Source organism: Salvia hispanica, chromosome 3 (assembly GCF_023119035.1).
Source record: "Salvia hispanica cultivar TCC Black 2014 chromosome 3, UniMelb_Shisp_WGS_1.0, whole genome shotgun sequence".
Classification (NCBI taxonomy): domain Eukaryota; kingdom Viridiplantae; phylum Streptophyta; class Magnoliopsida; order Lamiales; family Lamiaceae; genus Salvia; species Salvia hispanica.
Window position 1 is genome coordinate 47,872,828 of NC_062967.1, and position 19,754 is coordinate 47,892,581.

General features: G+C 35.5%; 4 protein-coding genes across 9 annotated transcripts; 2 read left to right on the forward strand and 2 right to left on the reverse strand.

The window, feature by feature from the left end:
- Positions 1-1,013: 1,013 nt before the first annotated feature.
- On the reverse strand, positions 1,014-2,518 carry LOC125214117 (transcription factor bHLH47-like). 2 transcript variants are annotated; one of them, XM_048115007.1, is made up of 4 exons: positions 2,415-2,518; positions 2,268-2,325; positions 1,688-1,815; positions 1,014-1,487 (listed from the first exon to the last, which is right to left on the reverse strand). In XM_048115007.1, the coding sequence occupies exons 3-4, from the start codon at positions 1,781-1,783 to the stop codon at positions 1,125-1,127; spliced, it is 459 nt and encodes a 152-aa protein (XP_047970964.1). In that variant the 5' UTR covers positions 1,784-1,815; positions 2,268-2,325; positions 2,415-2,518; the 3' UTR covers positions 1,014-1,124. The 2 variants fall into 2 exon arrangements, with proteins under 2 accessions (XP_047970964.1, XP_047970963.1); XM_048115006.1 differs by lacking the exons at positions 2,268-2,325; positions 2,415-2,518 and adding an exon at positions 1,896-2,230.
- An 834-nt stretch (positions 2,519-3,352) lies between these two features.
- Positions 3,353-5,579, forward strand: LOC125214118. Its single transcript, XM_048115008.1, has 3 exons — positions 3,353-3,548; positions 4,529-4,639; positions 5,206-5,579. Exons 1-3 carry the CDS (start codon positions 3,407-3,409, stop codon positions 5,265-5,267), a joined length of 315 nt encoding a protein of 104 aa, XP_047970965.1. The 5' UTR covers positions 3,353-3,406; the 3' UTR covers positions 5,268-5,579.
- A 108-nt stretch (positions 5,580-5,687) lies between these two features.
- LOC125214115 (heat shock factor protein HSF8) lies at positions 5,688-10,847 on the reverse strand. Of its 4 annotated transcripts, none has more exons than XM_048115003.1 (4): positions 10,745-10,833; positions 10,223-10,509; positions 6,537-7,795; positions 5,688-5,857 (listed from the first exon to the last, which is right to left on the reverse strand). In XM_048115003.1, coding segments are annotated over exons 1-3 (1,533 nt in total). In that variant the 5' UTR covers positions 10,746-10,833; the 3' UTR covers positions 5,688-5,857; positions 6,537-6,550. The 4 variants fall into 4 exon arrangements, with proteins under 4 accessions (XP_047970960.1, XP_047970959.1, XP_047970961.1 ...); XM_048115005.1 differs by lacking the exon at positions 5,688-5,857 and having other exon boundaries at positions 6,593-6,855; positions 6,953-7,795; positions 10,745-10,847; XM_048115002.1 differs by lacking the exon at positions 5,688-5,857 and having other exon boundaries at positions 6,377-7,795; positions 10,745-10,831.
- Positions 10,848-14,735: 3,888 nt separating this feature from the next.
- LOC125214114 (alpha,alpha-trehalose-phosphate synthase [UDP-forming] 5) lies at positions 14,736-19,493 on the forward strand. Of its 2 annotated transcripts, none has more exons than XM_048115000.1 (4): positions 14,736-15,069; positions 15,586-17,644; positions 18,372-18,645; positions 18,941-19,493. In XM_048115000.1, the coding sequence occupies exons 2-4, from the start codon at positions 15,648-15,650 to the stop codon at positions 19,265-19,267; spliced, it is 2,598 nt and encodes an 865-aa protein (XP_047970957.1). In that variant the 5' UTR covers positions 14,736-15,069; positions 15,586-15,647; the 3' UTR covers positions 19,268-19,493. The 2 variants fall into 2 exon arrangements, with proteins under 2 accessions (XP_047970957.1, XP_047970958.1); XM_048115001.1 differs by lacking the exon at positions 14,736-15,069 and adding an exon at positions 15,146-15,211.
- The last annotated feature ends 261 nt before the right edge of the window (positions 19,494-19,754 follow it).

The window sequence follows — 19,754 nt, forward strand, 5'->3', positions numbered from 1 at the left end:
TATGTAAATTTAAATAATTTATGTTTAACTAAATTGATAAATTTAAATATTATTTTCATTTAATCCACAAATATTGTAAATTTAATTAAATTGATAAGTTAAAATACTTATCAAACTAAGATAAAAACATAAATCATTCTTATTATAACTATTAAAAAGAAGTAAAATATTTTAGTTAAACTAAAATAAATCCTAATTTTTCAATTAGGTTAAAATTAAAATTAAATAGAAGATGTTTAACTAAAATATCAAACATAAATCCTAATATTAGGACAATCCATGTGTTTAACTAAAATAAAAAACATACATTATTTAAATTTAACAATCTAATTAAATTTATAATATTTATGGATTAAATGAAAATAATATTTTAATATAAAATAAACATAGTACATAGTACTCCTTCCGTTCCTTCATAGTTGAGGCGGAACTTTTCGGCACGAATTTTAAGAAATGAATGTTGAGTGTGTTAAATAAATAGATAAAAAGTAAGAAAGAGAAAAAGGTAGAGATAATAAAGTAAAAAGTGAATAAAGTAGGAGAGAGTAAAGTAAGAAAGAGGAAAAAGTTACTATATATGGAAATGACTCAACTATGAGGGAACTTCCTGAAATGGAAAAATGACTTAACTATGAAGGAACGGAGGGAGTAATACAAATGAAAAAGACTAAAACAGCATTGGAATTACATTTAGGGTTCGATTGGTAGGTTTTGTAGGCTTTTATTAAGTTTTCCCAAATTTGACTTTTTTTATTAGTAAACTAGATTAGCACAGCTTGATTGCTGTTTGGTAGAAATATTATGTTAGTTAATACATTGTTTGGTAGAAATTTGACTGCAATTTGCAAAAATGATATCATACACAGTGTTGCCAATTATACCCTTGGTTTTTCACCCGAAATGACTCCATAGCCCTCCTTCGTCCTTGCGTATCTTCAACATGGCGCGGAGATCTTTCTGGTTTGGTGCCATCTCCTTCCCAATTTCAGCATATAAACAGATGCTAACCAATATACAAAGAAAATCGAATTCTAACTCAAACATCAAAATGCTCCATTTGATCCTCATTTCAGCACTAAAGCTGCTTGACTAACTCTCTACATATTTAACCATTCCATTCTACACTACTTGGTGAGAATATGAGAAGGCCAAGAATCAGACGACGAAGGGTAACGTGCTCGCGGTTTGCTCACACCAGAGGGAACCTTAGGCCCATCCATACCTGGGAAGGAGTTACCGAAGCCTTGGAGTTGTGGCTCGTGATGCAATGGCACGACCAGCACAGGACCAATGACAGGGGCTGCCGCCTCTGAGGCATGCCCGATGAGTGGCATTGCAACATGGCCTTCGGGTAACTGTGCTGTCGATGGTTGAGAAACATGTGCGTTTGAACAGATAGCCCTCTCGTCTATTTCTCTCTTCAGCCCCTTCACTTGAGCATCTAAACCAGAAGCTTCCTCGACGGGGTCATTCTTCTCAGCTGTGATCTGACACCACAGTTCACACACCAAGATTGCTCAGGCAATATTCCAAGAATTGAAAGACACCAAATTTTGTGAATCAGTTTGATTAACAAAGTAGGAAACACAATTCTAAGAATGTGAATCAGTCATGTTTATTTAAGTAACAAAGAGGGAACACAAACAAATAAGGATTCATCTCAAAAATGCATCAGTCAGGATCTTACATAATTATATTCCGATAAGAGAGTTGCATTCTCCTTTTTCAGGCTGTCCATCTGAGTAACCAATTCGCCGAGGAGACGGGTCATCTCTCTCAGCATAGATGCCTTGCCGTTGTTCTGATGATCCACATCTGAATTGCATTCATAACAATAACAATCTTCAAACTAACATCACACAAACTGTGATTCAAACTGAAATTGAGGTTCATACAAACTCTGAATCCGCAGATGGAGAAGCACCAGTAAGAAAGTGAGTACATAAACAACACAGCCACTTGCAGATCATGAGAACCAACATATCAACACAGAGTTTCATACGCAACACAACCAATGAATTACCCTTTCCAAATAAAACATCGGACACCCCTACATCCAACTTCAGCAAAATAACGGCGAGTACAATATCACGTCCAAATTAAGTACAAATCAACAACTACAAGGCCAGATATCAAACTCATTTTCAAACACCACAGATTTTTAGATAGCAAGTAAATCAATTTCTACTCAGATCTGAATAATGTATTACTCCCAAAAATTTGAAATTAAAACTGGGGACAAATAAGCAATTCCGGTTAAGGCTTACCTTCGGTGGTCGGATCGCTCAAATTACAGCCGCGAAGGAGGAGCTCGTGCTGCAAAATCTGTGTTTGTTGAGATCGGAAATTAGAAGGGGTAAATTGGGGATAAAAAACAACAACATCGAATCGGTCAATCTGAGAAAACGTAATACCTCAAAATTTCTGGTATAAGGATTTGCTGGAGCCGCTGATAATTTTGCCAAAATTGGTGAGATCCGAGAAATTACTACCGGGTTCTGAGATTACAGCGTCTGCTACCAAACAGGGGAGAAGGTGAGTTGTTGACCAAGTACGTGGATTTTTATGAGCTATTACGAGATTGTAATGCCTACCAATCATACCCTTAGGTTAAAGGTGAGGGGAAAAGGGTATAAAAGATTCAAAATAGTGAAAAAGGGTCTTAAATGTTATTATACTCATACGTAGAGGTTTACAATACATTTTTTTAAACATGGGTACCTAGAGCATTCGACTTGTCATACGTAGATGCCAATTTTGTAGTTCACTCTAAATTTAATTACGAAATAGTTATAGGAGTAATTCAAACCTTAAGATATTACTACATCATTGAAAATTGAAACTTACAGGCAAAAAACCCTTAAAATTATGAAAAATACATTATGAAAAGTTGCGACATTGAATATAAAAATTAAATTCATTTGTGAACCGAATTCATTGAAGTGAATATATATGAAAATTGGCTAAAATAAGTAGTGGGTTTTAACAACCTTCGGCTTCCCGAAAAACAAAGACCACTGAGCTATATTTCTCCATTTGAATCAGTTTGGAGCACAAATTAAACAAAGATTAGGCTAAGAAACAAAAATTCTTATCTTATAAACAGTGCTTAAACCTTAAAAAGTAGGGAAAATTGTGTTCAATAGTCATTTTGAGCATTTGTTTTCAATTTTTAGGGTCTCTAAATTCATATTAGGGTTATACTATTAATACTTTTATTGTAGTAACTTAATAACCAAAAATTGATACTTTCTCCATTCAAAATTAACGGTTTCCTTTTCAATTTTAAATTATTAACAATTACTCCATTAATTCTTTTATATTTTTAATAATATAACTCACAATTTATTCTTACTCTGCTCCACAATTAATTTGAAAATAGAGAGAATTTGGGGAAAGTGAAAACATGAGTTTGTCGGCGGCAGGGGCGACGGCAGCATTCTCATCAACGACGGATGATGGTCATCCTTTACATCATGAATTGGCGTTGGCGGTGGCCGACGATACTGCAATCTCCATTCAAGATCGCAAGGACCAGACCCTTCTTGGTCAGTTTTTTTTTTTCTCTTAAATACTTACTTGTAATTCTCTCTATAACTTGAATGGTTGTCAAAATTGAGTAAATATGTGTGGTGGCAGTGTTGAAGGGAAATTGAAATTGTTAAAGAATTAAGTCATGTAAACAATATTAGGTTGCTTGATTGGATAAACTTTTTTAAAGGTAAAATTGATTATAAATGAAACTAATTTAAACATAACGCATACTAATTGATTAAATTTCGTTAGCCACTTCTCTGATTGATGTATCCTTCAAGTGGTGACTAAGATATGGAGTTGTTTTAGAATTTTGGCTTTATGCAAACATGTTGAACTAAGATATTGAGTTGGTTATTCGGATTCATAAGTTAAATCAGTGGATTTGAATTTCTATCTATTGAATTAAAGTTGATTGCTTTAAGTATGGAGGTTCTAAGTATAAAGTTGATTGTTCAAAAGCTGAAATTTAGTTTTCTGCTGGTAATACAACTATAACATGTTATTACTAATAACAGCTCCATTATGTGTTTAGCTATTATTATGACAAAAAAGAAGAAATCATTAATGAATAAGATGATGGTTTTTTTTTTTTTCCCTGGCCAGGCATCTGAGTTCCTAATTATAGACTGTAAGCCCCTCCCAGCTTTGCCACCGACGGTCTTACCCTGATTCTAAGGATATGCCATTCTAGAGTGTTGCTTGATAGATATATCTTTTGCTGTCATAAAAATGTCATGGAAGAAGCTACAAATATAATTGGTTGAATGCCTTCATCCTTTTCCTTGGAATTATTAGATATTAAAAAGTGCATAATATGGACCTATATTCAGGCAAGAGTAATGTTTGTCCTGTTAAATAAAACTGTGCAAGTTTTTGCCTAATCAAATTCTCATATCAGAAAACAGATATATATTGTAATGCTTCAATTTTATTGCATGCCTCTGACCTTAAACCAAAAAGGCTAGTATGAAAATTTACCTCTTTTCTGCAGCACTCAAGACTGAGTTGATGGGGAAACTCGATAAAGAGGTTAAATCTCTAGATGATGATAGCTGGATGTTCGACGGACCTCGATCACGTATTAATTTGATTTCCCGACCAGGTAAATCACTAAATTGGCACATTTACAAAATATGGCTCTTGATGAAACACACATGCATATGCATTTGTTGGTACATTTTTGTCAGGAACCCGAAAAAAATTAGAAAATTGATATGTCTATTGCTTGATTTAAGAGAATGAGAATAGCTCTGCTACATCAGTTTTATTTAAGAATATAGTATGTTATAACTTTGACTAAGTCCAATTTTATAGTGAAAAATGCATCTACAAGGATGAGGGATAGGAGAATGAGAACTATGCAATTCTCATGTTTATGATTCTTGCTACTTTATTGTATGATTATGATGCTAAGTTAACCTTATTTATTAAAGCAATACATACTAGTCCTAAGTAAAACTCCCTAAATATACTGAACTTATTATCATATGTATAACTTATGCAATTTTATATGGATATCTATTGCCCTACTTTTCTATTGAAGTACACTTTATAAACTACTCAAGCTCTGAGCTAAAACCTCTTATATTGATTTCATATAAGCCTATGCTACACAAATCTTCATATTTCATCAACTGTTATTCTATAAATATTAAAAACGAATTACAGGTGTTCTTCGCCACGGGCACAAAAAATTGTCAGCAAGTCATGACATAGCTCCACTAAAATGATGAAGATACCCTCAAAGCTTCTACTTAAGTTGCTGATATCTTTTCGACTGGGAAGTGAGCCACACCAAGACTATGACATGTTATTCTTTCTGTTCATCTGAGCTGATTCTCCATGCGACTGAAGATATTTTGAAAGAAAAGCATATACCTTAGGAAAACCAGTGTAATACTCCACTATGGTATATGTAATATGTTTGTGATTCAAGATCATGATTAAGGGCTTATGATTCATGATTCAGTTTCCCAGTTGTATACTTTGTGAGAACATGTAAGTTTATGTAACATGAATTGAGGTCTTATGATTTACTACTACTCCTAGTTAGTGTTATGCAATATGGTAATTTCTAATTGTAATGAGAAATTCGAAATTAAAAAAAAAACAATATTAATACTACAACTTTCACGAGTGGAGGATGATGATGCACGCCAAATCATGTGAACCTTTTTTAAGAAAATAAATTTCTGGTACATTGTTTACGTACGTTGTTCCTTTTTCAGATCACGACCTGAATCTATATCCTCCATATATTGATTTACAGTTTGCATATTGCCCACCATCGAGGATGACCATCATGAACACCACCACCATTCTGGAGAATCAAAAAAATTCAGATGGCAGATTCCCACATGAACTTTATGACGCTTCGTGTGCTTTGCAAAATTCTCAAACTATATCATTTCGTAGAAATTTTCTACATAGTGACAAGAGCTTGCAACTCTCACCACTCCACCAAGTTTCCATGTTAAAACTTCTAGACTATGACCCAATTCAAAAGTTTGATTGATGGCGAGGAAAACCCAATGAGAAGAAGAGAATAAAAGAAGAAAATTATCCAGCTGTTAAAATCGTATATAAGAATTGAGTGGAGAAAATCAAAGGAGAAGAAAATCGTCCACCTCTATGTAACAATGCACTGTTGCGCATGGGATGATCAATAATAGTTTCCCTAGCCTTACGAGACTCTTACCAAACAAGTGAGACTCAAAAATGGGACAAATATTTTTTTCAGACATGATTCAAGATATATATACAGGCAAAAGAGTCAAAAATTGAGAAAGCAAACTTCTCCCAATAGCGAAGTCAGAAGATAGTAAAGTGAGAGTGGTAGTAGTTATGAAGTTCACTTCAGATAAATTGTAAAAAGACAACGAGATGAAAAAATACAGTTTACAGAACCAAAAGGATATTAACTCTATAAAAGCCAAGTTAATAGGCGATGGCAATGACAATGACAACACTATTGGATTTATGTGAGACAGGAGACGTACATTAGTTAGAGAAATTATGCTTTCTTGGCATCTTGTGTGAGATTTTCCATCTTCTCTGTTAGTTGAGCCATGTGCTGAGATTTGTCCCACCCATTCTCTGGTGGCTTTGTTTCATTTCCTTCGAGAAGATCCTCTGTTAGGGTCGAGTGCATCTCCGTATCAACTGGAGGTGGGCTCTGGAGGAATTTTTCCCAGAAAGGTTCGATAACTGAAGAAAGTTCTGGTATCTCCCATTCTGATTCAGGTGAAAATCCACCTATCTCAAATGGGAGTCCACCACTCCCTGATAATGACGTGGGATCAGTGAAAATGCCACCCCCTGTTTCAGATCCCATTATATCGACATTGCTATCATCAACCATTTGAGAAAAGTCAGTTATTATATCATCTGCTGGTGGAAGGGTTGGAGGCACTACTTCGGTTCCAATCGCTGGACTTTGACATGCAAATTGAATATTTGCAGCTTCTGTACAAGCTCCAGCCATCTGAACCTCTGAAGTTGCTGCAGGTGAAGAACCCATAATAGAAGAGCCAGATGGAACAAATCCAGGCCCAGATGTCGGAGGTACTTCCTGAAGAGTCACTCCTGAAACATGATTGGAAGAACTGCCGCACTCCAATGCATCAGACGATGAAGAACCATTCCCAATCAAGAAACTATCAGGAGCATTTCCAAACTTCTCTAGCCTAGGAGAAGAATCCAGTTTCATAATCTGCCTAAGCATTGCTTTTGCAGCTTCATTATTCAAAGGTTGGTACTTAATAATCTGACCGTCAGAAGGGCTGACAGAATCATCAGTCACACCATCTTGTTTAAGTCTCCGCTTCTTGTTGCCTTCGCTTATTCGCCGGCTGCTATCCGTAGGTTGTTGCATAAATTGAGCAAGAAATCCAGGGCTGTTCATGGCCTTTGCAAGGAAGGACATCATCTGCTGTTGACGTTGTTCCATACCCTGAAGACGCTGAACCATCGCTTGTAACTGACCATCAGTAGTTTGTTGCTGCTGCCTCAGTCTGACAAGCTCCTGCATCAGCACGTTCTTGTCCCTTTTAAGTCTCTCAACTTCCTCCTCCAGCCCAAATTTCCCAACCTCAACACAAGCTCCAACGGTAGGAGTCTGACCATTCGGCTGCTGTTGTTGCTGAGGATGTCCATGAGCAGGTTTTCGACGAATGATACTCTTCAGCAGATGCTTTTGTCCTCTTAAGAAACCCTCGTTTGCAAACTCCCAGCGGTCTGGGTCAACCTTTCTAAAGCCCTGTGCCGGACAAAGCCCCACAAAGGAGATAAAATAGAAGTATAGAACACTCAATCATTGTGCTGCAATACATTGTACAACAGACAAGAGATACACAAAGAAAAGATTATGAGGAGTTCATCTCTGCATTCTCTTACAAAGCTAATAATGAACTAGGTATCTTATATGGAAGGATGAAAGTACCTGATGTGACCTTAAACAAATTACAACAGCAATATCTAAGATAATCGTCTTGAAATTTAGTTCTAGCTATATGTTTCCATATTAAGTGGCTACCAGATTTATATGGAACACCAAGATCTGGTGCCAGAAACAGAAATCTTTTGCCATATAACATAACTACAATATTTGACCACATAATCAGGGAAAACCAGCAACCAGCATTTAACACAAATAATAGCAAAAAAAAGCAAGTGTCACAAGTTGATGTCAGCTAATTGCTCTTCTTGAGTTGATTCATTTCATAAGAAAATGCCGTCAATCAATCTCTTTAACAAATAGATTAAATTACAAGTTACACCTATGGGAATGGAACGCCATACTCTGAAACATACGACTACAATGGAGCATGTGCCAATAATCAACATCTAAACAAAAGCGTAAAGGATGTGAGGCTCTAATCTTAAATAATAAAATGAAGGGTGCAGAACTCGATGACAAAGGATATCCTCCTATGCAATATATATAATAAGGTCATGATGACTGGTTGTTTGACATATATAAAGACCTTGTCTTTCCACAACATAATGTATTTTGTGCCCAGAGCAGATCCAATCCTTCTATGCTTGAGATTAACTTTACAAGTAGCTGTCCTAAGATTTGTTACAAATTACAATCTTGAAATGTTACTTTCTGTTTCAGTGGATTGCAAAGAATGTATTTGAAACACATACACACAGACACACACACACACACACACATATACATGAACAAGGGACTTGCAGTTGATTGTTAAATTGCATTTAAGAACATCAGATTTTAGGAGTAAAACATAGCCAATGCAGTATATGTTAACACATGTAACTGATCCCTGGATGTATTGCTTACAGTTCTGTATTGTAATCCAAATGCAAAGGGTGATCAGATTACTAGGTTTCAATAACAGATAGCAGGATTCACCTAGGTAAGCATGGAACCCACTTCACCCGCTGAAAGTAATGCAGTAAGTGAATTTAGAGTATCATGGTTAGTTTCAGTAATGACTTTATCGAGCTTTATTTTCTTAATTTATATAGGGATTTTAAGGGAAAATAAACCTTGGAAGCCAGTGCAGGACTTCCTTTCTTCAACAAAACTGGAAAAGGAAAGGCAAAAGCAGTTCAGTCCCATAGTAGGCAAATCATAATTTAAAAAATTTGTATCTGAAAAATTTTAGTACTATAATTTTTTAGTTTGTACTTCGATGGTGACAAGGACACAGCAAACAGACAGTTCTCCTATCCTCCAGAACTGCCTCTTCCTTATTAGTGAAGGTACTATAACTTAAAGGAAAGGTAGTAGATAAAAAGGTTCCCAAGCATAGATTTCACAAAATTTCAAGCATTGTACTGTAAAGGATAATTCTACGAGTTTAAAATGTTATATACAAAATGGCATCTCAGATTCGGAAAAGTTGAGAGACAGCTATTGAAATTCCATTCCAAAAAGAAGAAAAGGAAAGACAACACAAAAGGATCATGACATTCATATTCTCTAATACATTGCACAATATGTTGAAGTGGCTCAGCAGCAATATTACTAATCTGTTACTGCCCAAACATAAAAAGTAATTTTAAGACACTGAAGTTCATATCTTACTCACATTGTATAAAATCAGGGCTAGAAATCTGTAAATTTATCAAACTCAATGAGCATATTTTTCACTGTCAAACTATCGGGATGTCCAAATGGCTGCTAAAGCCTTCTCATCATAGATGCACAAGTATTCCAGATATTTCTCAAACAAAATTTTCTAAACCTTCTCATACAACCCTTTCTCAGCAAAATACTCAACCTCATACATGATTTCACGAACAAAGATTTGCACAAAGGGGAATTATAACTGAAACCAAAAATGCACTTAATCTCCGGAAATTTCCCGAACACCAAAAGTTCAATAACTCCTTCCTAAATCAGATCTATCCCTATATAGTCCATCCTGATTGGTCACATCCAACTTGAACACAGAGAAAACTGTCTCAGCACGACCTTCTTAGATTCTATTATGGTCCAGAATGAACTGAATTTAAAGTTAAAACAAGCATTATTCCAAAAAAAATAAACTGAAACAGGCACAACTCACAAATCGACACCCAACCAAAACTCAAAAGAAAATGACATTATCCTACAAACCAAATATAACACCAATTCAAAGAATCGACAGATAATCATATAATCCAAACAATCATCACAACATGGAAATGAGAAATATAGGAGTAAAGAACATACGTAAGTATTGAGCTGGCGCACAAAGCTGGAGAAGTTATTGTGCTTGAAGTACTTAGGCAACAAGTCTCTAGCGAACTCGGCCGAGTCCCAAACGATGAAGCTGTTATTGGTAGGGCTCCACGACACTACCTTGTCGGTGGCGGGGTCATCCACCATGTCATAAGTCTTCACCAGAAACGGTGGCGGCGCGTTGGGCGCCGGCATGGGAGCAGGCGGAGGAGCACTGTCTCCCCCGCCGGCGGTAGTACTAGAAGAAGTAGGCGCGGCATCCATATCATACAACAACACTACATGAAATTAGAGAAAACACAGTAGATCACTGAGTGATTCCATCGCAGAGTGCAGCAAAATAAAAAAAAAAAATCGGGGAAATGAAATCCAGTAGCGTTGAATTAGGGTTGTATTTGAGTTTGAAAAGAGGGGAAATCAAAACCCTAGTAATTGGGCGTAAAAATTGGGATATATTTGATGGTGAAAGTATAGAAAGAGGAAATAGCAGTATCGATTTTGTAAGAGTATTACTCCAAAAAAAGAGAGCTGGGAGGTTGTACGGTCACGGGGAAATGGAGTAGAACTTGGATTTTAAACACACGCATCACAGAGAGTGAGCGGCGCACTGTGTTTCGCGAAATTCACAATATAAATATATTAATATTATTTTCTAAAAGGGAGAAACCGTAATATATGGAGTATACTATAATCTTTCAATTTATTAGTATTTCTAAATTTACTAATTTTATTATATTCTTCACTGAAGGAAATTGCAATATCTTGAAAATAAAATATGGTGATAAAATTTGTTTTGGAGAGTTCAGAAAAATTAATTTTAACCACATCCTTTTATATTTACTACTACTACTACTATAATTTTTTTTTTTTTAAGCTGAAACTTCAGTCCGAATGCCAATTAATTTAGAATTTGAAAAAATTGTTGAAAGAGAAATTGAAAATAGATAAATAGCTATAGTATCACTACTAGTGATTAGAAATTGAAAATCACCTCCACAACCTAACATCAATAATCAGTAATCAGTATCTATCGCAATTTTGCTGGAAACGAACGACCATCGTTGGCCACGAAAGTTAGTCATGGTCGATGTTAGGAATTCTCAGAGTCAAAATTCTTGGCATGTTTAGCTCTAATTTGAAATGTTTTCAATATTAGTCATTAAATATGACGTGACTGATGAAAATTATACTCCATGATTTTGATTATGAATATTTTTAAAAAATCTTAAATTTGATGAAATTTAGGTAAAATTCATGTTGAGGTTTGCAGGAGTGTCTGCTTCTCACCAAGTTTGTTCAATTCTTCTTCTGCTTGATGAGAGCTTGTGAATGTGTTCATCATTCATGGCTGGAAAGTTGAGTAGTAATGATCATAATTCATACGTAGCCTTGGTGCTTTCAAGATATTCAGTAGTCCTTCTTGTGTTTATGATCTTTTAGGAGGAATCGATGAAAGGACATCAATTCCAATCTTGGATTTTCGAATTGCTAGAAATATTGAGAGAGATCAATATTCGGTTGCTCACAACTTGTCATTCAGTCCAAGGTTGCTCTATATCATGTTTACTACTTTACCTATATTATTTTTATATTTTATTTTTAATAAAAATTAATTTCATTGAGATTTTTGTATGTTTTATTTATTTTAAAGGTCCTAAATGAATTGTCATGTGTATAAATATCTTATTCTTATCGTGTATTTTGATGAATTTTCTGAATATAATTTTGTCGGTTAGTGTTAACTAAATTGTAATTCAGTTGTACTATTGCGGGCAACAAACACTAGTGCTACTTGAATATTAATATATTATTTATGTTATTATTAAAAAATAGTATATTAAATTGTATTCATTTTTAAATATTTAATTTTGGCCCCTTCATTTTTGGGTCTAGATCACTACTGATTTCTTCTTAGAGCCACCTTTCTTTTCAATGAAGTTGTCTAATATACTCCACTTGACAAGCAATATTTAGCTAAGAGATCTTCTAAACTATCCCACATTTCTTTAGTAGTTTTATAAATAGTATTAGTACTACATTATTTTCACTACATGGGATCGAGATATATGAACAAAAGAATGTAGTATGACAATATTCTTGTGTGGTTACATGCATGGGTTCGTATTAAACTTCTCTTCCACAAACATAGAATTTACGATTTGATCCATTAACTTGTGATTACAACTTGCTTACACATATAAGCAACCTAACATAGAGTTAACTTTATTGTGTTAATTATGACTCGATTTAATTAAACCGATTTTCTTCTTGCTTTAAGCAGCAATAACCATGCAACTTCTAGGCTTATTCTTCAACGCAAATTTTACAGGTTTTGGTTGATTTTTCAACTATCTATAATTGTTCTAATGAAAATTTGCCCAGAAGACTAAAGAGAATGTTTAACAGATTTCTCGAGATATACTAGAAATTATAATTATCCTCTTCGAAAATGGTTTTTAGCCTTTTAACTGTTGGCTTTTAGAGCTTGAGCGATGTAACTTTTAATGTCTAGCGTTTGGTAACTTCATATATTAAGAGTCATCGGGCATTTATAAACGAGATTCAAATAATGGCATTGGAAGAAGCCCTAATCAAATTCTTCCATTTTGCCGTTTCAAATATGACTATTTAAACTTCTGCAGATCTTCTATGACGAGTGTAAAACACTCCATAGTCCATAGCATATTGACCATGTGTTTCAAGGAAATACTACCATTTATTTCAAACTATCTTTTTCGGTACTTACATATATACAAATCTTTAGAAACTCTATTCTTCAACTTCACTCCTATGTGCAGTCGCTTAGTATTTTTTTTCATATATACTAAACAACAACGCTTGCACATGTAACAATCGAGTGAAACTATATCAACATGACATGTTAATCATCAGGAATTTTAGTGTCCAATCAGAATTTTATAGTTATTCAACAAATTTTTTTCTAATAGTCCAACAAAATATACATCATTTTATCTAAAAAGCTTCCAACCCTTGGGAACTAACTCCATGTAAGAAATGCACAATATCACTCTCTCTGAGTTTGACTAGATAGAAATAAAAGGCTCAATTATAGTCGTAGTAGTATTAGATGCGGCCGACATTACTAGCTTTGTTGTGCCTATAGTGGTACTACATGCTAACTTTTCCTTCGGCTAGATACATGTATAATACACCCATGCTTAGGATTCCAGATTGCCAAGAGAGATGAGAGAGACGTGAGATAACTTTTTATTTTCCATTAAAAGTTTTCATAATAAAATGATCGATGTTAGTATTTTAAGAACAATGTTAGTAGGCTCCTGAGTGAAGTTTAATTTTGAAGTATACTAAAATCATCATAAAATTACATGATAATCTAAGTTCTTGTAGTATATTTCACACCTTTCAAAGTTCGTATACGAAATGAAAGAAACAGTCAAATTGATGTATTTAAACGTCAATTATATCTTATCTAAATTCTAAAGTATTCCCAAATTCTCAATTGTGTAGTGGTATTATAGTCTAACTTTGATTAGATATTCATTGAAAAACCATTAATTCTTGTTGGGTTGGCAAAATCATTCCACTCACTATCTCATATGATCCCACGTTTATTTATTTATTAAAATCAAAATGAATTTCATAAAAAAAAGCTTGAATATTTGAATATGAATTAATTGTGCTCAAACATATCAATATTAAATTTATTTAGTTTATGAATTATGGTCAATTTAATTCGTATATATTATCAAAATTCAAGCCCAAATTTGTTTTTAAAAATTTCACGTGTAATGTCATATGGAACAATATCTTCAAGTCATAAAAAATTAATGATTTTGTCACTTAATATTTGACGGGGGTTAGGTAATAGTACAAAAAACTTGGGTATTTTTCTGATATATATTTATTTACACCATTTTAGAAGACAATTTAGGATACACTCGAATAGTTTGAGGTATTTTAAATATTTTTTCCTAAATTATAAACCTATCCTCAAGAGATAAAATAACTAAACACATTATAGCCAGGCACATCAAATGTTATAAAAATACATATCTCAATCTTTTGAAGAAAAGAATATGTATTTCTATATTAGTGTAACAGATAAAAGGGAATCGTGTACTAAACTGAATAATTAATTTAGCGTGGGAGATTAAATTGGGGCCTAACTAACTATTTACTAGATGTTGGTTCTTTTAACTACACCAGGGGAAAAAAGTGGAGATGATTATTGTTTAATTGATTTCGAATAACAGCTGCTTTAACACTCTTCATCTCCTCATTGGCTGATAGGCCCATCATTATTACTTCTTTGATGCAAACGCTTGATATTTTTTTTCAATTCCCAATTGATATAAATATTTGATATGACATATGAGCATAAAATATGAATAATATATATTTTTTATAGTATAAAGAAATATTAAGGAATTATTTGTAATAAAAGGAAAGGGCAGTGGTCCCATAGTTTGGTAGATTATAAATTGGGTTTGTTTTAGTTAAGAGTTAAGTGGCATTAATTAAACCATGGTTAAACACTATGTGACAAAAAACAATATTTGCAGCTCACTGTTTTTCCTTCTTGCTTTCATCACAGGCACATTTGCACCATTTCCAGACCTATTCTCCTCCTGCCTTTTTAGTGTGAGAGAGAGAATAGGGGAATCTTTACCGACACCATTACTTTGAGGGCCGTTTTGTGATTTTAGCTCACTAACGAAATTAGCATTTGCAGAAAAAGTAGATGACGAAAAATGTTTTCTTGATGGTATTGTAGTGAGTGGTAGAAGATGGGAATCTGATCTGAGCTGCTTTCAGTGGGAATCTTGGATGATTTTTTAAGGCCACTTTCTTGCGAGGTAATCGCTCACTGTTCAACTTTCTCATTGGCTATTATTATCTTCCAACACTTCACTTTTCTTGTGTGAGTTGCTTTTGAGTTGTTTTTTTTACTTTTTATTTTTATTCAATTTGTTTCCCACTTTCTGCAATGCTACTGTGGTAATTTTTCTCTGTAAATTGATAGTTTTTCTAGTGTAGAAACTGTCTTTGATGGTGGAAGATGGATTGAATAAGCTTGTCAGAGACATACCTGATTTATTTTATGAGCTTGACCACATTTATAAGGGTTGTTGTGTGGTGTGGTCATTCTTTAAGTACTAATAGTATTCACTAGTAACTTTGATGATCATGAGATTTTCCTTTATCATTTCCATTCTTAGGTAATTTATGTATGATAGATAATAACTGTTTGCTTGTAAGGTGAAAAGGGCTTATTTGTGGAGTTTTTGTTGGTTACAGATATGAGTATCAGTTTTTTAAGTTTATATGTTCATTTAATCAATCTATAGCATGATTTTCTGCTTGATTTGCAGAGCTTGATTTCTTCATCAGTTACAAAGAGTTCTGTGTTTGCCGAGATACAATTCTTTAAATAATGGTTTCGAGGTCTTATTCCAACTTATTGGATCTTACTTCTGGTGGATCATCACCTACCTTTAGCCGTGGGTTCAAGAAGCTATCTCGTGTTGCAACTGTAGCTGGGGTGTTATCTGAGCTAGACGATGAAAGTAGAAGTAATGGTGGGTCTGATGCTCCCTCCTCTATTGCACAAGAGCGTATGATTATTGTTGGGAATCAGCTCCCACTTCGTGCTCAAAGGAACGAGTCAGATGGTAAGAAAGGGTGGAGCTTCAGTTGGGATGAGGATTCTCTTCTCTTACAACTGAAAGATGGACTTGGTGAAGATGTGGAGGTAATATATGTTGGTTCTCTTAAAGAGGAAATCGGATTAAGTGAACAAGATGATGTAGCCCAAACGTTGCTCGAGAACTTCAACTGTGTCCCTGCTTTCATTCAGCCAGAGCTCTTCAGTAAATTCTACCATGGCTTTTGTAAACAGTACTTGTGGCCTTTGTTTCACTATATGCTTCCTCTATCTCCGGATCTTGGTGGCAGGTTTGATCGTACACTGTGGCAAGCTTATCTCTCTGTAAACAAAATATTTGCTGATAAAGTGATGGAAGTGATCACTCCCGATGATGACTTTGTGTGGGTTCATGATTACCATTTGATGGTGTTACCAACATTTTTGAGAAAGAGATTTAACAGGGTGAAACTTGGGTTTTTCCTGCATAGTCCATTTCCATCATCAGAGATATATCGAACTCTACCTGTAAGGACTGAACTCCTACGGGCACTCTTGAACTCGGACCTTATTGGCTTCCATACGTTTGATTATGCAAGACATTTTCTGTCTTGTTGTAGCAGAATGCTGGGGGTTTCGTATCAATCTAAGCGTGGTTATATAGGGCTTGAGTACTACGGTCGTACTGTCAGCATTAAAATCCTTCCAGTTGGTATTCACATGGGCCAGCTTTGCTCCGTGCTGGATCTTCCAGAAACAGAGCTTAAGGTGGCACAGTTACGGGATAAGTTTCAGGGTCAGACTGTCTTGCTTGGGGTGGATGACATGGATATTTTCAAAGGCATAAGCTTAAAGCTTCTAGCCTTTGAGCAGTTGCTTACTCACCATTCTGATAAACGAGGTAAAGTTGTTATGGTTCAGATAGCTAATCCTGCTAGAGGCCGGGGGAAAGATGTTCAGGAGGTTCGCTCAGAAACTAACACCATTGTTGCAAGAATCAACCGCACCTTTGGAAAACCAGGATATGAGCCAGTAGTCTTGGTTGATACCTATCTTCACTTCTATGAGCGTATTGCATACTATATAATTGCTGAGTGTTGTCTAGTCACTGCTGTAAGAGACGGGATGAATTTGATACCTTATGAGTACATTGTGTGCAGGCAAGGAACGGATAAGTTGGACAAAACATTGAACTTGAATCCGTCATCACCAAAGAAGAGTATGTTAGTGGTTTCTGAATTCATTGGGTGCTCACCATCTCTTAGTGGTGCAATTAGGGTTAACCCTTGGAACATTGATTCTGTTGAGGAAGCTATGGATTCAGCTCTCATTGTTCCGGAGCCAGAGAAGCAAATGCGGCATGATAAGCACTACAAGTATGTAAGTACCCATGATGTTGCCTATTGGGCTCACAGCTTTTTTCAAGATCTCGAAAGAGCATGTAGGGATCACATAAGGAGAAGATGCTGGGGTATTGGTTTTGGGTTAGGATTTCGTGTTATTGCCTTGGATCCGAGTTTCAGGAAGCTGTCAGTCGAGCACCTTGTGTCTGCATACAAAAGGACTAAGAACCGCGCTATTCTTTTGGACTATGATGGCACAATGACATCACAGGGTACTCCTGACGCAGCTCCAGATGCTGAGGCTATTGAAATTCTGAATAAACTCTGCAGAGATGCCAAGAACACAGTCTTTGTGGTAAGTGGGAAAAATAAAGAGATCTTAACACGATGGTTTACTTCCTGTGAAAACCTAGGAATTGGAGCAGAGCATGGGTATTTTGTGAGGTAAGGCACTCTTGCATTTGATTAATGAATTAGTCCATTCTCTTGTAGCAAAAAGTGCTTATATATGCTTCTTCAAATCACCCAAGGCTATCGGATATATAATTACTTACTTTTGCATTGCAAGCATGCCTTTAGTCGTAAGTACATCAACCACGTCAAGTTAGGATAAGTGCAACCTATTAGAGTCAATCAGACATCAGCCTGTTTCCAAGGTTGCAGTTTGCTTCAGTTTTCATTATGCTTCTGTGAAATCTATGCTGATTATCATACGTTCCTAATCAATATCAGCAATTTATTATGGTGTGGATCTCGAAGAACCAAATTTTACTGATGATGGTGAAGTGATGCTATGGTATACTAAAGAAAAGAAGGCATATGTTTAGATGTGTCACAGAAGATAACTTAATTGTTCCAGAAACTGTATTTGGCATTTGGTAATACATTTAGTGTATTGCAGTCACATGGCACGTATTGCAGTCACATGCTACGTGCCATACACGAGCTTCTAGCCTCTCAGCCACTTTTTCAGGGTTTATTTTGTTTAGCTTTGTATTATATAGTTAACCAGGCATTCGACTTTTTCCCCTAAACTTTACCCGCCGGACAGGACTTAAACAAGAAACCTTCACTCGGTTTCTGCATCCATGCTGAGTTTAAAATAAGGTCTTTGTTTAAATTATCTTTATCCCTTATTGACAATTATATTACTATAACATTTTGTTTGCAGGGCACAAAACCAGCCGAACTGGGAAACTTGTTTTCCTGCACAAGATTTTTACTGGAAGCAGATTGCCGAACCTGTAATGCAGCTATACACAGAAACAACAGATGGTTCTTTCATAGAAGCAAAAGAGAGTGCACTCGTCTGGAATTACCAGCTTGCAGATCCAGATTTTGGCTCATGTCAGGCTAAGGAACTTCATGATCACCTCGAGAGTGTTCTGGCAAACGAACCTGTTTCTGTCAAGAGTGGCCAGCACATTGTTGAAGTAAAGCCCCAGGTTAGCCTACAAGACTGTATCTAGTTTTCTGCTATTCTTTAAATGCTCATTGTCTCATCTAGGAGACATGAACATTATTGAAATGAAATATGTTAAGTGGTACAGATTTAAAGAAGCTAAATATTGTGAAAATGCTGTTAAAGTTAGTGTTGTCAAAATTGGATGCTTTCTAGCATTCTTGAATTCTCAAAATTTCCACCACATCTACTTGTGCGACTGAAAAATGGCGCAGATAGGCAGACTCCTGACTGATATCTTGTTTAACACATTCCTGAACGTGTTTTGTGTCCACTAGGGGGTCAACAAAGGCGTTGTAGCTGAGAGGATTCTAGCAATGACACGCAAAAAGGAAGTGCTTCCCGATTTTGTGCTGTGCATAGGTGATGACCGGTCTGATGAGGACATGTTTGAGGTGATCATGAGTGCCAAGGACGATGGTTCCCTCTCTCCGGTGGCTGAAGTGTTTGCATGCACAGTTGGGCAGAAGCCGAGCAAGGCCAAGTACTACTTAGAGGATACCACGGAGATCTTGAGAATGTTCGAGAACCTTGCAGATGCATCTGAGCAGACCTCTAAAACTGTTTCCTTTTCTCCACAACAGCTAGTCATCAATCAAGTATGAAGTAGAACAGCATTTATTTGCTTGTGTTGGCTTACTGCAAAAAGTTCCATATGATGGATGTTTCTCATAACTAGCTTTAATAGTTTTATGTAAATTACTTTCGATTCCTCCGGATTATAGAATTAGAGTTGTAGTCAAGTAACGTATTGAAGCATGATATGGATACTATTCCACCTCATCTAATTTTATTCATGAATCTAGAATACTTTATTTGAATTTTTCTTTATATTTGTTTTCACAGATGATTAGGATTTGATTTAAGTTACTTCTCTAGCATCTCTCTCCTGTCTTCACAACTCACGCCTTCTTCCCCCTTGGAATACGAGTTCTTGTTTTGCATGTTCTATTACGTATTAGTCTCTAATAAATATGTATATCAATTGGTATTCTCATCGAGAACGCATGGTTTGATCGCCTCTCTCGCCCAACCCGTCGAGTTGCAAGCTGCAATCAACAGTTACCACAGGCAAGTTTATGCTTATAAATT

Bases quoted from the DNA above. Each gene is read 5' to 3' on its own strand.
- LOC125214117 (XM_048115006.1), bottom strand. From the start codon at position 1,944: ATGTACTCACTTTCTTACTGGTGCTTCTCCATCTGCGGATTCAGAGTT. The intron at 1,816-1,895 runs GTATGAACCTCA...AATGCAATTCAG, and splicing joins CATCTGCGGATTCAGAGTTT to ATGTGGATCATCAGAACAAC. The intron at 1,488-1,687 runs GTAAGATCCTGA...CTGTGGTGTCAG, and splicing joins TCTTATCGGAATATAATTAT to ATCACAGCTGAGAAGAATGA.
- LOC125214118 (XM_048115008.1), top strand. From the start codon at position 3,407: ATGAGTTTGTCGGCGGCAGGGGCGACGGCAGCATTCTCATCAACGACG. The intron at 3,549-4,528 runs GTCAGTTTTTTT...TCTTTTCTGCAG, and splicing joins CAAGGACCAGACCCTTCTTG to CACTCAAGACTGAGTTGATG. The intron at 4,640-5,205 runs GTAAATCACTAA...AACGAATTACAG, and splicing joins TAATTTGATTTCCCGACCAG to GTGTTCTTCGCCACGGGCAC.
- LOC125214115 (XM_048115003.1), bottom strand. The intron at 7,796-10,222 runs GTATGTTCTTTA...TGTCCGGCACAG, and splicing joins TGCGCCAGCTCAATACTTAC to GGCTTTAGAAAGGTTGACCC.
- LOC125214114 (XM_048115000.1), top strand. From the start codon at position 15,648: ATGGTTTCGAGGTCTTATTCCAACTTATTGGATCTTACTTCTGGTGGA. The intron at 17,645-18,371 runs GTAAGGCACTCT...TTTTGTTTGCAG, and splicing joins GAGCATGGGTATTTTGTGAG to GGCACAAAACCAGCCGAACT. The intron at 18,646-18,940 runs GTTAGCCTACAA...TGTGTCCACTAG, and splicing joins TTGTTGAAGTAAAGCCCCAG to GGGGTCAACAAAGGCGTTGT.